The sequence below is a fragment of the Notolabrus celidotus genome, chromosome 14 (assembly GCF_009762535.1).
Source record: "Notolabrus celidotus isolate fNotCel1 chromosome 14, fNotCel1.pri, whole genome shotgun sequence".
NCBI lineage: Eukaryota > Metazoa > Chordata > Actinopteri > Labriformes > Labridae > Notolabrus > Notolabrus celidotus.
Genome location: NC_048285.1, coordinates 908,207 through 923,235, shown reverse-complemented (window position 1 = coordinate 923,235; position 15,029 = coordinate 908,207). Strand labels below are relative to the sequence as shown.

The window sequence follows — 15,029 nt, the reverse complement described above, 5'->3', positions numbered from 1 at the left end:
AACTCCCCAGATCTTAATCCCATTGAGAACTTGTGGTCAATCCTCAAGAGGCGGGTGGACAATCAAAAACCCACAAATTCTGACAAACTCCAAGCATTGATTATGCAAGAATGGACTGCCATCAGTCAGGATTTGGTCCAGAAGTTGATTGACAGCATGCCAGGGAGAGTTGCAGAGGTCTTGAAAAAGAAGGGTCAACACTGCAAATATTGACTTATTGCATGAATTCTGTGTAATTCTCAATAAAAGCTTTTGATACTTATGAAATGCTTCTAATTGTATTTCATTATACCATAGAAACATCTGACAAAAACACCTAAAAACCCTGAAGCAGCAGACTTTGTGTAAATGTAATATTTGTGTCATTCTCAAAACTTTTGGCCATGACTGTAGACCTGCACCGGTCCATGTGTGCATGATACTTGTGTGTGTGTGTGTGTGTGTGTGTGTGTGTGTGTGTGTGTGTGTGTGTGTGTGTGTGTGTGTGTGTGTGTGTGTGTGTGTGTGTGTGTGTGTGTGTGTGTGTGTGTGTGTGTGTGTGTGTGTGTGTGTGTGTGTGTGTGTGTGTGTTTAGACTCACGTCCTTGCCCCTGATCTGCTCCTCCGTCAGCTGCACCTCGATGAGCGGCCTGACGGTGGTGAAAACCTTCCACCACGGCCAGTGTTTGACGCCGCGGTTCTTCTTGATGTTCTTCTGGATGCAGCGGATAGCCAGATCCTGAATCTGTTTCACACACACACACACACACACACACACACACACACAAAGTAGGAACACAAGAATGATTAGTGTGTAATAAACAAACTTATATATCTGTAGCTAAAAGAGAGCTTGATAGTTCTCTACATTTGATGCTCCCTGGACGTTGTGTCCGCTCAGTGAGATCGTAGGGATGGAGGGATGTTTTGAATCTTTGCATTTGTTGCTCAGTTGTCTTGGTTTGGTCTTCAAGATGCAAAACTGAGTTTTTAAAGTAAATAAAGAGCTGTATAATTTGTGCTTTTTAAATCAGAAGGATCTGCTCCATCGCTCTCTAAGCCAGCTGACGGTATTGACAGAAACAGAAGTTTGACCTGGTGAAACCTGAGCCTCTCGTCTCCTGCTGCATCGCTCTGTTCAGGAAGTTGGAGAGTTTAAACCTGTAACTAACCAAAACATGCAGCAGGGATCATGTTGCAGACGTTACAGCCTGTTCACCTGCTGCAGGATGGAGGGATCTGCAGAGACGAGTCCAAATCGTTTGCACTCATCAGTCACTGAAGCACCAGGACATGATTAAAGAAGCTGACATTAAACTCTTTAAACTTAAAGTCTTCTGATATAAAATCATGAACATAGTTTGATTCAGACTCTCAAACTGAACCATGATGGTGTTTCCCTCTAGCTGAGTCTTTCACATTCAGAGGCTTCAGCAGCACTCAGCTGATCTGAGACGTCTCAGATCATCACTGGTCTCCTCCTCTCTGGTGTTTCCAGGCTTCAGTTTGACTGAAGGATGATTCTCTGACACACACTGAATATTTCAGCACGTTAAAGTTCACTTCCTGATCTGCAGCTGATCTATGGAGACGTTCATAAACCAGGAGAGGGTGAGACGACTCCTCCACGCCGGAGATAATAAAGGTCCTGATAAACTCTAACAGGATCACTCGGAGTCGGTTTAAGACACACAGGGTTCATCTCTTTCTGCAGATGAAAGCCCGGACTCTCATGAGACAGGAAAGACCTCGGACTGAGACACCTGGGAACTCGACCATTAGCTGGAGAGACAAGAAGACGAGCGAGGGCCGGAGGAGATCAGTGTGACAGGATGAAAGACAGGATCTGCAGGTCTGGACCGTCTCTCTCTCTAATCTTCATCTGAACACTTTCACACACCTCAAGTCAGGTTCTCACGCTCCTCCTGACCCGGACCAGAACACACTCCTGAAACACTAAAGAGGAGCTAAAGGAAGGTTTTTAATCTTCTCAGGTGTGACTGCTTCTCATTAATAATCCTCTAGCCATACAAACTTTGACTGAGGCAGACTATTTAACCACTGCCCTCCTCTGTGAGGTAGTTTGGGTGACTCTTGTGCTCTTTCAATCAGGGGACTTGAATCGACTTATTAAAGACTAATCTCGTTTAAATTTGCCTCATATTAATGTGTTATCAAATAATTATAATTGTTATTTATTTATTTTATTTTATTTTATTTGTATTTATTTATTTATTTTATTTTATTTTTATTTATTTTATTTTATTTGTATTTATTTATTTTATTTTATTTGTATTTATTTATTTTATTTTATTTGTATTTATTTATTTTATTTTATTTGTATTTATTTTATTTAATTTGTATTTATTTATTTTAGACATATTTATTTATCCATTTTTATTTTGTATTGTATTCACGTTCACACTAACGACCCTGTATCAGTGGAAAACTGTTCAAACTTTGATTACAGGGATTATCTCAACTCCTCGATCCTCCGCTCATGTAATCTGACCAATAAGAGATAGTAAAGGTTGTGATATTGATCCACAATAATGTTAACTGTTTGATAGACATCTTTATATACACCTGAGGCTGACTTTTGCACCAGTATAAAGACAAATTACACAACCCTTTCAATAATGAACTCTGATTGATTCAACACAAAGCTAATATTCACTCACCCTTCTGAACCTGAGCAGTTTGAGTTTAGTGTTGCTGCAGCAGAGTCCTCTGTCAGTCCCTGCTCACCTGAACAGTCAGGTATCTCAGGTAATAAGAGAGTCTGTTTGTGGCACCGCAGTAACACGGTAACTCTATATCTGTGTTTACATGGAGCGGGTCAGGGATTAGATCTGTCCCTGACCTTTGACCTCTTATACTTTAAATATAGCCTCATATACAGACCGGATTAATTACAGAGTAAATGGGTGAAATCTAGCTAACAGGTTTGGTTGAGTCTCAGTTTCACTGTAAACAGTGAGTTCCACGGAGGCTTCACACTGATTTTAGCTCTGACCTTCTTCACTGAATGTTCCATTTGTTCTCAGAATTCTAGAACACCTGCTGTTGCTCTCCATACAGACTGGTTCTCCTGCTGACACCTGATTGGTGGATACTACTCAGACTACAGACAGAGACCAGAACCCTTCTCAGACTCAAATCCAGACCCTGAGATCCAGATTCAACATGTCTCTGAATCAGAATCTGTAATTACAGGTTAGTTGTAGCTGAAAGTAAAAAGCTTTGTCAGGTCTGTCCTCAAGAGGAGAAGAAAACTACATCTACAATGTTTGTTTGTTGAATGGAGGTGGGATCCATCATTTCTGATGCTGCGTTCAGGGAAGTCAGGAAATCCAAACGCTGATTGTCTTTAGTGACACAGCATCAAGCAGATTTGTGTCTCAGTGTAAATGTTTGATGTAGAACTGATTGTTAGCTGCTCTTAATGCAGATATCTGTTTATAGAGAGAAAGAAATCCTCCTCAGATTGTGTTCCTCCTGCTGTTGCTCTCCATACAGGCTGTTTTTCCTGCAGAGACTAAAGCCAGCTGACACCTAGTCTAGAGTCTTTGAAACAAGGTTATAGAGATTTTCATGTGACTGATGCAGTTTTTCATTTGTCTCTTGAAGTAAGGTCTTCAAAATGTTTCTCTTTTCAAGGCCCAAAGATTATTGATTTGCAAAATGATTAAAAGCGAAGAAAACACTCACATTAAAGAAGCTGGAACCAAAAAGTCTGACACTCAAAACAGTCAGCAATACATTTTCTATGACCGCTTAATGACTGCAGCTCAGGTGCACACACACTCCTGTCCTTCCCTGCAGACTTCACTGGACTGGTTCTCCCTCCACTGCTGGCCTCCACACGGTTCACACACAGAGACCGTGTGGAGGAATGGTGCAAAAGTCCCGCCTTGAACAAGCGGTGTATACGGGCGCCTTTTTTTCTCCACCACCCTCTACCTGTCCTTGACACCTGGCTCTGTGGAGGCAGCTACAAAGGCCCTGATTTACACACAAACACACTCACATGAAGCAGCAGCAGCCTGAGCCCACCTGCTCCCTGATGCGAGGGTGGAGGTGGGTCAGGGGGGTTCTGTCTTTAGGCTGCTGTTTAATTAGGCTCAGAGTTGGTTGTCTGGTGGAGGAATCCCCATGATTCTCTCTCTCTCTCTCTCTCTCTCTCTCTCTCTCCTCTCTCTCTCTCTCTCTCTCTCTCTCCTCTCTCTCCTCTCTCTCTTCTCTCTCTCCTCTCTCCTCTCTCTCTCTCACACTCTCTCTCTCTCTCTCTCTCCTCTCTCTCTCTCTCACACTCTCTCTCCTCTCTCCTTTCTCTCTCTCTCTCCTCTCTCTCTCTCTCTCTCTCTCTCTCTGTCCTCTCTCCTCTCTCTCTCTCTTCTCTCTCTCTCTCTCTCTCTCTCTCTCCTCTCTCTCTCCTCTCCTCTCTCTCTCCTGAATGTCAAAGAGGCAGAGCCAGCAGAGACAGACTGCACAGCTTCAAAGCTTTCAGCGGATCTCTTCTGTTTGTCTTCTCCTCCTCCTTTCTTCCTCTCTCATCCTCTTCTTCCCTCTCACTTGTTTCCCGGGGCGCTTTGAAGGCCGCTCTCTCTCTCTCTCTCTCTCTCTCCCTCTCTCTCCCCCCGGCAGGGAGGAGGGGAGGAGCTGGAAGGAAACGGGGGAAGTTCCCCAGAGCGGGAAACAGACTGGATGGAGGAACAAACGGATTGATTTTCTGCAGTGTCAATAAAAACAGAGTCAGAGCGAGGTGCCAAGAGGAGATCCTGAGGAAGCTTTAAAACGCCTCCAACACTCTAAGAGGACAAACAGAGACTGTAGAAACATGGACGGAGTCTCCGTGACGTCGCCCGTCTGTTCCTGAAGCTCTGTTTTGAAGCCGATCGTCAGCGGGTGCCATATTGGAAACACTGAACTCAACCTAACTTCTGTGGAGCTAGTGTGAGGTAAAGAGGCGGGCCTTTAGCCTCCTCGCTAACAGCTACAGTGTTCCCGCCTGTGAATCAAGTCAGCCACGCCCTTATTTGGGCAAAACTTGTACGTTTAATATCTTTGAAACTAGTGTGTTATGAAAAGTGTGTGCCGATAAATGACACCTTAACTGTTTTTTGAACCAGGCTGAACATGTTTATGTAAAGATTGTCTCTTTGAATGGGTGTATGTGGTTTTCGTTGTTCCTGCAGCTAGCCTCTAGTGGACGCTCGAGGAACTGCAGTTTTTAGCACTTCTGTAATGGCTTTAATTGTCACGGCCGGAGGTTACCGCTTGGGACAAAACGATCTTTATAATCTGACCTTACAGATAAAGACTAGTGTAGGAGTTTGTATTCCATCAAACTGCATGCTTGAATCTTGATCTGGACAGTAAAGGTGCAAACAAAAGTAGTTGTACGTGAATTTCATTGCTGAGATTTGACAGGTGACGTCATCTTTCATGTTTTCATGACCTGCTGAGGAGTGAGCCATGTGCATCCTTACGATCTCTGCTGAGAGCTGCACATGCAAGACAGCGACCAGGAGGGGGCAGGTAAACAGAACAGCATCATGGCGGCGGCTGCTAAAGTTTATTGTGTTTTTAACCTCTCTGTAAAGTGTCCTTGAGTGCTTAGAAAGGCACTTTTAAATCAAATGTATTATTATTATTATTATTATTATTATTATTATTATTATTATTATTATGATTATTATTATTATTATGATTATTATTATTATGATTATTATTATGATTATTATTATGATTATTATGATTATTATTATGATTATGATTATTATTATTATGATTATTATTATGATTATGATTATTATTATTATGATTATTATGATGATTATTATGATGATGATTATTATTATTATTATGATTATTATGATTATTATGATGATTATTATGATGATGATTATTATTATTATTATGATGATTATTATTATGATTATGATGATGATGATGATTATTATTATTATTATTATTATTATTATTATTATTGTGATTATTATTATGATTATGATTATTATGATTATTATTATTATTATGATGATGATTATTATTATTATTATTATGATTATTATTATGATGATGATGATTATTATTATTATTATTATTATTATTATTATTATTATTATTATTATTGTGATTATTATTATGATTATGATTATTATGATTATTATTATTATTATGATGATGATTATTATTATTATTATGATTATTATTATTATTATTATGATTATTATTATGATGATGATGATTATTATTATTATTATTATTATTATTATTATTATTATTATTATTATTATGATGATTATTATTATGATTATGATTATGATTATTATTATTATTATCATAAAGTCCCTCAATGCTGCAAAGACAAGGGAACCCTGCAAAGTGCATAAAGCAGACCTGACTCATCCCTCATTTCACTCTCTCCACGAGGAGAGCAAGAAGTGAGAAACCTGCTTAGGTTTTTTTACAAAGCCCATCAAGTGCGAGTGCTTCCTCCTCTCAGCTCCTCACTCCCAACAAAACACACATTAGAGACCAGCAGCTTTAACGGCCATGCAGAGATGGACCTAATTCCAAACTGCGTCAATTAAATGAGATTACTTTCACCACCAGAGAAGAGGATCAAACCGAGGCGTTCAGACGAGGGAAGGGAAACCTAAATGTCCTTGGAAAGTAATCTCAGCTGGCAGGACGGAGGAGGAGGAGAAAAATAAAGTGAAATGGTAATGAAAGGAGGACGAGGATCCAAAGTTTAATCACTACACAAACACAGACACAGACACACTTTGAGTCCAGGCACAAAAACACAGCAGCAAAGAAAGTGTTCAAATTAGAAAACTTCCACAAACAACTTCAGAAGTTTAGTAAAAGGAGCACACACAGAAATCCAACAGATCCCCACTGGCTGCTTCAAGTGTGTCTGTGTGTCACAGACACACAGACACACAGACACAGACACACACACACACACACACACACACGCACACACACACACACTCACACACACCGGGCCAGCAGTGTGTAGAGAGAACAAAATGGCAAAGACAAAATCCTCGACAAGGGCGACTTGTAAAGCCTCCAAAAAGCTTTTTTGGCTTGAAAGTAGAAGTTTCTCTGTGTGTCTGAGCGTCTCTCGTCTCTCTCTGAGCGAGCTCGTAAAGCTGAAAACATGCTACTGCAGAATAAACGAGGCAGAGTGCTTCCTCTGTATCTGACAGACTCACCTTCCTCTTCTTGAAGGCCTGACGGGACAGGTATCCTCTGCAGGCGGCCTGGAACAGAGTGATGTTCCTCCTGGTCTGAACGTCCCGCTGCTCCTCCAGCCGGGAGAGAGTCCCTGCTCTGAAGAACACCTACAGCAGGAGAGAGAGAGAGAGAGAGAGAGAGAGAGAGAGGGGTTTAATAATGACACTTTATTCAGTTTAAATATGAAACTTACAGAGGAACTCCAGAGTGTTTAAATCCTGGCTCTATTTGGACATATTATGGGGTCTAAATGATTGATGGTGCAAAAAGTTCAGGAGGTTTTCTTGCAGATCTCTTCCTCCTGCAGCAGGTGAACAGGCAGCAACGTCTGCAACAAGATCCCTGACTGATTAAAGTGAGTCCAAGTACTATTGTTAAAAAAAGCATCTACTTGTAAAAGTTGCTCCAATGCATGATTGTTCTCTCTTTCCAAAGTGTCTATTTCTATTACTAATCTTTTTTACTCATTTTCTTTTCATTTTTAATTATTTTTGTTTAATAATTAAACTTTATATTTATTTTAATTAAATTGTATTTATTTATTTTGTATGTATCTATGTATTTATTTTGTATTTACCTATTGATTTTTTGCATTAATTTATTTTGTATTTATCTATTTATTTATTTACTTATTTATCTCTTTATGTATTATTTACTTTGTATTTATTAATTTATTTTCTAATTACTTATCTATTTATTTTTTTATTTTTTTATTTTTGATTTTGTATTTATCTATTTATTTATTTTTGTATTATTTACTTTGTATTTATTAATTTATTTGGTATTTATCTATTTATTTATTTATTTATTTATCTCTTTATGTATTATTTACTTTGTATTTATTGATTTATTTTCTAATTTTTAATCTATTTTGTATCTATTTATTTATTTATTTTTTAATTTTTGATTTTGTATTTATCTATTTATTTATTTTTGTATTATTTACTTTGTATTTATTAATTTGTTTGGTATTTATCTATTTATTTATTTATTTATTTATTTATTTCTTCTGTATTATTTACTTTGTATTTATTAATTTATTTAATATTTATCTTTTCATTTATCTATTTATTTATTTATTTATTTATCTCTTCTGTATTATTTACTTTGTATGTATTAATTTATTTGGTATTTATCTATTCATTTATTTATCTCTTTATGTATTATTTACTTTGTATTTATTAATTTATTTTCTAATTTTTTATCTATTTTGTTTTCATGTATTCATTTATTTTGTATTTTTCTTATTTATTTTGTATTTGTCTATTTATTCTGTATTTATTTTTGGCTTTTTCATTTAATTTAATTTTTGTATTAAATATTTGTGCATTAGATTTCCCTCTCAGTCTAATGGCTGCATTGCTGTGTTGTGCTGCTCAGTCTATTAAAAAGCTGAAATATTGGATATCTGAATAAATGACTTTGTGATAAGAAACCAAATATTGCTCATAGCTCCTCTGTGTCCCTCTCATGTCTTAACTTCCTCCCATGCAGGGCGATCCTCTCACTGATTATTATGATAGCCCGGTTCAAAAGGCCTCTTCCATCTCGTCTCTGTTTCTGATGATTCGGGCATCAGTAGCTCTTCTTTCTGAATTCCAATGAGCGCACATTTCCATATTTGACTCTAAAGAGCAGAGACAGGCGATGCTGCGCCCCCTGTGAGAGCGCCTTCATGATGCCTCTGCCTCTCCCGGGTAATTTGTGTCTAAGAGGGGACGCTGCTCTGTTCCTTGGCCTGAATTAGCCGGCAGCTCTTTGTGGAAGTAGATTCATTAAGCTGCGTTTCAGTGACGCGTTGTCCTTCAGAGGAGAGGACCGCTCCGAACTCGGACTGTAATTTTAAAACTAGCAGAGAGGAAGGAGGAACTGAGGCCGGGGACCTGATCGATGGTCCATGTCACGCTGACACTTCTTTCAAATACAAAGAGCATCTTACAATCCAGACACACAACTCAAGTTAACATAATAAACATGATGGAGGGAGGAGGAGGAGTTCAAATCATCCTTCCTTCCTTCCTCCTAAATGAACCCGTCCCTGTAAATAAATCCAGCTCCGAGTGAGACTCTGCTGATGTGTGAGCAGCCGGGGAGGAGAGAACACATCTGGCTAACAGGATCCACTGAGCTCCACAGAGAGCTGTTAGTCAGGGAGGGAGGCTGTAATGATTCCAGGCAGAGAGCCACAGACAGGCCGGGCTGGCAGAGAGGCTCAGGAGCACAAACAGACACCTGCACCATCCCTGCTACATGTGTCAGCAGTGACACTTTACTCAGGATGATTATTCATCCCACTAAACTGAGACATACAGTGAGGACTTCTCTGTCTGCATGACAGGCTAACAGTGACTCACTGGAGGGGTTTAACTGTTTAATGTTCAGGGTGTTACTAACAGCTCCATAAGAGACGTTTTAAAGATTCATACCTTAGCTTTTCTGCTCTTACTGTAAATATTTTGACTCTGACGTCTCTGACTTAAACATCAAGTTTCTTTGCTGTATAATCACCTGAACATACAAATCCTAGTGGGTCGTGTAAACAGGTGAGAAGTGAAATGAGCTATAGAGAGAGTTTTTACCACAGTGTCAACAGGCAGAGGGGACATGTGACTGACTCTTTTACTCAGACTAGTTTAAGATGTATATGGTCGTCCCTGGTGTCTCCTTTTCTGTCTACAATTAATCATCGTTGTTATTCTCTTTTGATCTGTTCCATTCTCTTCTATTCTACTTTGATCTGTTCCATTCTCTTCTACTTTGATCTGTTCCATTTTGTTCTACTTTGATCTGTTCCATTCCATTTTGTTCTACTTTGATCTGTTCCATTCCATTCTGTTCTACTTTGATTTGTTCCATTCTATTCTATTCTCCTTTGATCTGTTCCATTCCATTCTGTTCTACTTTGATCTGTTCCATTCCATTCTGTTCTACTTTGATCTGTTCCATTCCATTCTATTCTACTTTGATTTGTTCCATTCTATTCTATTCTCCTTTGATCTGTTCCATTCCATTCTACTTTGATCTGTTCCATTCTATCATATTCTACTTTGATCTGTTCCATTCTATCATATTCTACTTTGATCTATTCCATTCTATTCTATTCTACTTTGATCTGTTCCATTCTATTCTATTCTACTTTGATCTGTTCCATTCCATTCTACTTTGATCTGTTCCATTCTATTCTGCTTTAATTTGTTCCATTCTATTATATTCTACTTTGATCTATTCCATTCCATTCTATTCTACTTTGATTTTTTCCATTCTATTCTATTCTCCTTTGATCTGTTCCATTCCATTCTATTCTACTTTGATTTGTTCCATTCTATTCTATTCTACTTTGATCTGTTCCATTCCATTCTATTCTACTTTGATTTGTTCCATTCTATTCTATTCTACTTTGATCTGTTCCATCCTATTCTATTCTGCTTTGATCTGTTCCATCCTATTCTATTCTGCTTTGATCTGTTCCATCCTATTCTATTCTGCTTTGATCTGTTCCATCCTATTCTATTCTGCTTTGATCTGTTCCATCCTATTCTATTCTGCTTTGATCTGTTCCATTCTATTCTACTTTGATCTGTTCCATCCTATTCTATTCTGCTTTGATCTGTTCCATTCCATTCTACTTTGATCTTTTCTATTCTATTCTGCTTTGATCTGTTCCATTCTATTCTATTATACTTTGATCTGTTCCGCTCAATTCTACTCTGCTTTGATCTATTCCATTCCATTTTACTCTGCTTTGATCTGTTCCATTCTATTCTACTTTGATCTGTTCCATCCTATTCTATTCTGCTTTGATCTGTTCCATTCTATTCTACTTTGATCTGTTCCATCCTATTCTATTCTGCTTTGATCTGTTCCATTCTATTCTACTTTAATCTGTTCTATTCTATTCTGCTTTGATCTGTTTCATTTTATTCTATTCTGCTTTGATCTGTTTCATTTTATTCTATTCTGCTTTGATCTGTTTCATTTTATTCTTTTCTGCTTTGATCTGTTCCACTACATTCTATTCTGCTTTGATATGTTCCGTTCTACTCTGCTTTGATCCTTTCCACTCCATTCTACTCCAAAGAGGCCACGCCCCTAATCCTCCCTCTCTTTAACCCTTGATCTAATGTGAACAAGTGATGAGTGATGTTCATTCTTCACAGATGAAGCTGGCAGTTTCTCCCACGTTCTTTAGGACCGATGTTTGAGACGCACACTCGCTGCACGGCCGAGCGTTCATCATAAAGCAGCTCATTTATTCAGGATTCAGACCGATCCCCTCACACTGTGATGAGAGGGAGTGAGAGGCCTGCTGTATGTGGGCTGGTGGCGCTGAGCCGTACTGCGTGGGTCAGCTGGCTGGCTCGTCTGTGTGTGTGTGTGTGTGTGTGTGTGTGTGTGTGTGTGTGTGTGTGTGTGTGTGTGTGTGTGTGTGTGTGTGTGTGTGTGACAAGAAGCAAAAGTTCTGATTTGAAACTTTGTGTGAACTTTGAAAAAGAAACACCAAGGCAAGGTTAAACTCTGTGCAATATCTGCCAAGGAAGCTCTCTAATTGACAGCTCAAGGCCCCGACTGCTCTTTATTCCACAGACATTCACAGATCTAATTAACAAAACCATCAGCCTGTCTTTTTCCTTCTGATTAGCCCTTTCTTTTTTTTATCTCAAAGAGTCGAAGTGTGGCAGCGTCTGACTGAGGTCACAGATTCAGAGCCATGAGGACGGCCTCCTCCTCCTCCTCCTCCACATAAAGAGAGGGAGATTAAAAACAAAACACGGCAGGACTAATGAAGGTGAAAATGGAAGTGTGAGGAACAAAACAGCTCCGACTTTGCAGGAGAAGCAGGCGAGGGGAATAGAAAAGGCTTCAATTATGGCTTTAATTGAGAATGTCAGCGTGTGAGGAGCCGGCAGGACTTTAAGGCAGGTCTCTCCTTCACAAAGACTCCACTGTCACATACATCTGGACACAGCACAGAGACGCAGCTTCAGGATGATCCAATCTGACGTTAGGAGAGTTATTCAGGGTTTACTGCCATGAACGGGAAACTGCCTCAGAGTTGCAGTGTCAAAAGAATTATGAAAATGATGTTTTCTGGGTTCAGGGGGGTAGAAACCTTCTTCAGGGCCTTTAGGAGGGGACGTGACCCCGAGTGATGTGACACTGTGGAGGCTCGGACCAGCAAGAGGGTTACTGACAGAGAGAAGACCGGACACAGAGAGGGTTCAAGGAGACTCCCTGCAGCCTCGGTGTGAGGACAACTTATGCTATAATAAATGTAGTTGTGATATCATTCTCAGATTTCAGGTGAACGCTCCTCTCTGTGAAGAAGCTGCAGCGTTACAGTAACTCATGTGTTTGAAGACTTGTGCATGTGTGACTGACTCACCCGGCTCAGCCCCATGTGGTAGGTGCTCTTCTCCAGCTCCAGCGACTCCAGCAGCTCCTCCACGGCCTGCACACATAAACACAAACACGTCAGCAGACAGACTCACACACACAAACCTCCCTGTTTGTCCCTGGTTCTACCTCCACGCCTCCACGCCTCCACGCGGTCACACAACCTCGGTGCCCAGAGGACGCCGGCTCGGTGTCACAGCGACAAACAGCGTCTCTCCCTCGGCACCAGCTAACACAAACACACACTCTGAGTCTGATCCGCCTCGGGGGACTCGAGAGGACAAAACCAGTCAGACAGAAAAGCTTCTGAGGTCCTGTTCTGTCAGGACTCATCTCCTCTGCAGACTTAACCTTTACCAGACCGACTGCACGCTGCCGCTAACTCTGTGCACAGACGATTCTGAGGTTTGACTCTCAGACTTTAAATTAATACACAGAAAATGAATGTCAAAATAACACTTTGATGCATTTAAAACATCCAAAGGAGAAAAGCCTGATTCTGTTGTACGGATCGTTTTTTGCTTTTATTATCTTCTTGATTTTAAAGGTTGTATGAGCAATTTTGTTTCCTTGTAAGATTGTTTATCATCTATGTTTGTTTACATCTTCTCCTGGTTTCATCCAACAACTTAAATCCACAATAACTGGACAGTAATAAACTTTAACCTGATAAACATGGATTATCTTCAAGCTGGGTTTCCCTCTTTGGTTCTACATGTTCTGTCTGTATATAAATGTTTAAAATAACTAAGTAAGAAGAAAAATTAAATTAAATAAAGTGACAGTAAAGCTGTCAAACTATGGTAGCATGCATATGTTGATGGCTCACTCTAAAACAGGACTTGTGCATCTTTATTTTATATTCTCTTCATTCCTGTAATCCCTAAATGTGTCCGTGAACTCTGGTTCTTGGTTTTTGTCAGCAGCAGCTTCACACCTCTGAGGTGGACTTTAAACACCTCCCTGCAGACCCTCCTGCAGACTCAGACTCTGCAGAGGAGAGAGAGCGGGATGGTAACAGAGAGACGTGATGAGAGAGGACACTGACGGGGATCCTGTGTTGTTTTTTCGATGTCCTCTCGGTTGTTCGCCCCGTTGCTCTTAAAAGCTCCTGGCAGGTACGCCGTCTGTCTGCTGACATCACGGCGGCAGCACGGTGCGCTAAGAGGAGCTGACAGAACGGGGCTGGACACGAAAACCCCCACAAAACCCCCAACCTTAGACGGGCTCTGCAGACTGATTCCCTCAGCTTGTTGCCTCTTCTTATTGTTCCACAAATTAATCGCCCTTCTTTGTCTGCATCCTTATAAACATCCGTGATTTCTGACACTTCCTGCAGCTCTGTCCCTCTTCCTGAGTTTCTTTATTGAACCGTGCATGCACGTAAAACCTGCAGGAGTGTTGGTGTAATCTTTATGATCTAAGTCTGAAATAAAAGAAAGCGTGCATCACTAAGAGATGCTAAAAGGACCTAACAGACATCTGTATTTGCTGACCTGTGAATGAGAAGAGTTAAGGGGCATTTCGACCAGAGGAACTTTACCCCGGAACTAGGGTCTAAATTTATTTCAGGGGTAGATAATCTCCCCCCTAAAAAGCCCCTACTAGGGGGGTAGTACTTTTCAAAGGTCCTGGGGCTTTCGGGGGGCAGGACCTGCAATGCTGAACGTGTCTGATTGGTAGATTAAACGCAGTGTTTTTATTCCTCCCTCCGTCCACAATAACATCACACACATCTGTGATTCACTTGATTTCCCTTTCTTTCATTAGTTAGGGCCTGAGCACCGACAAGGTCGTCAAAGGCCCTCATGTAACCCTAAAGATTTTTAGGGCCCGAACACCGACAAGGTCGTCAAAGGCCCTCATGTAACCCTAAAGATTTTTAGGGCCCGAACACCGACAAGGTCGTCAAAGGCCCTCATGTAACCCTAAGGATTTTTAGGGCCCGAACACCGACAAGGTCTGCGAAGGCCCTCTTCTACCCCTAAGGATTTTTGGGGCCTGAGCACCGACAAGGTCTGCGAAGGCCCTCTTGTAACCCTAAGGATTTTTAGGGCCTGAGCACCGACAAGGTCGGCAAAGGCCCTCGTCTACCCCTAAGGATTTTTAGGGCACGAGCACCTACAAGGTCGGCAAAGGCCCTCGTCTACCCCTAAGGATTTTTAGGGCACGAGCACCTACAAGGTCGGCAAAGGCCCTCTTCTACCCCTAAGGATTTTTAGGGCACGAGCACCTACAAGGTCGGCAAAGGCCCTCGTCTACCCCTAAGGATTTTTAGGGCACTAGCACTGACAAGGTTGGCAAAGGCCCTCGTCTACCCCTAAGGATTTTTAGGGCACTAGCACTGACAAGGTTGGCAAAGGCCCTCTTGGAACCCTAAGGCTTTTTAGGGCCCGAGCACC

At 40.6% G+C, this 15,029-nt stretch overlaps 1 protein-coding gene across 5 annotated transcripts in view; it reads right to left on the bottom strand.

Moving 5' to 3' along the window:
* Positions 1–15,029, bottom strand: part of myo18ab (myosin XVIIIAb) — a 157,958-nt gene that overhangs the window by 58,158 nt on the left and 84,771 nt on the right. For all 5 annotated transcript variants that reach the window (XM_034701124.1, XM_034701121.1, XM_034701122.1 and 2 more), the window contains 3 exons: positions 12,617–12,682; positions 7,212–7,340; positions 581–724 (listed from right to left, as the gene is read on the bottom strand). In XM_034701124.1, coding sequence (XP_034557015.1) covers positions 581–724; positions 7,212–7,340; positions 12,617–12,682 — 339 coding nt within the window. The remainder of the gene's footprint in view (positions 1–580; positions 725–7,211; positions 7,341–12,616; positions 12,683–15,029) is intronic.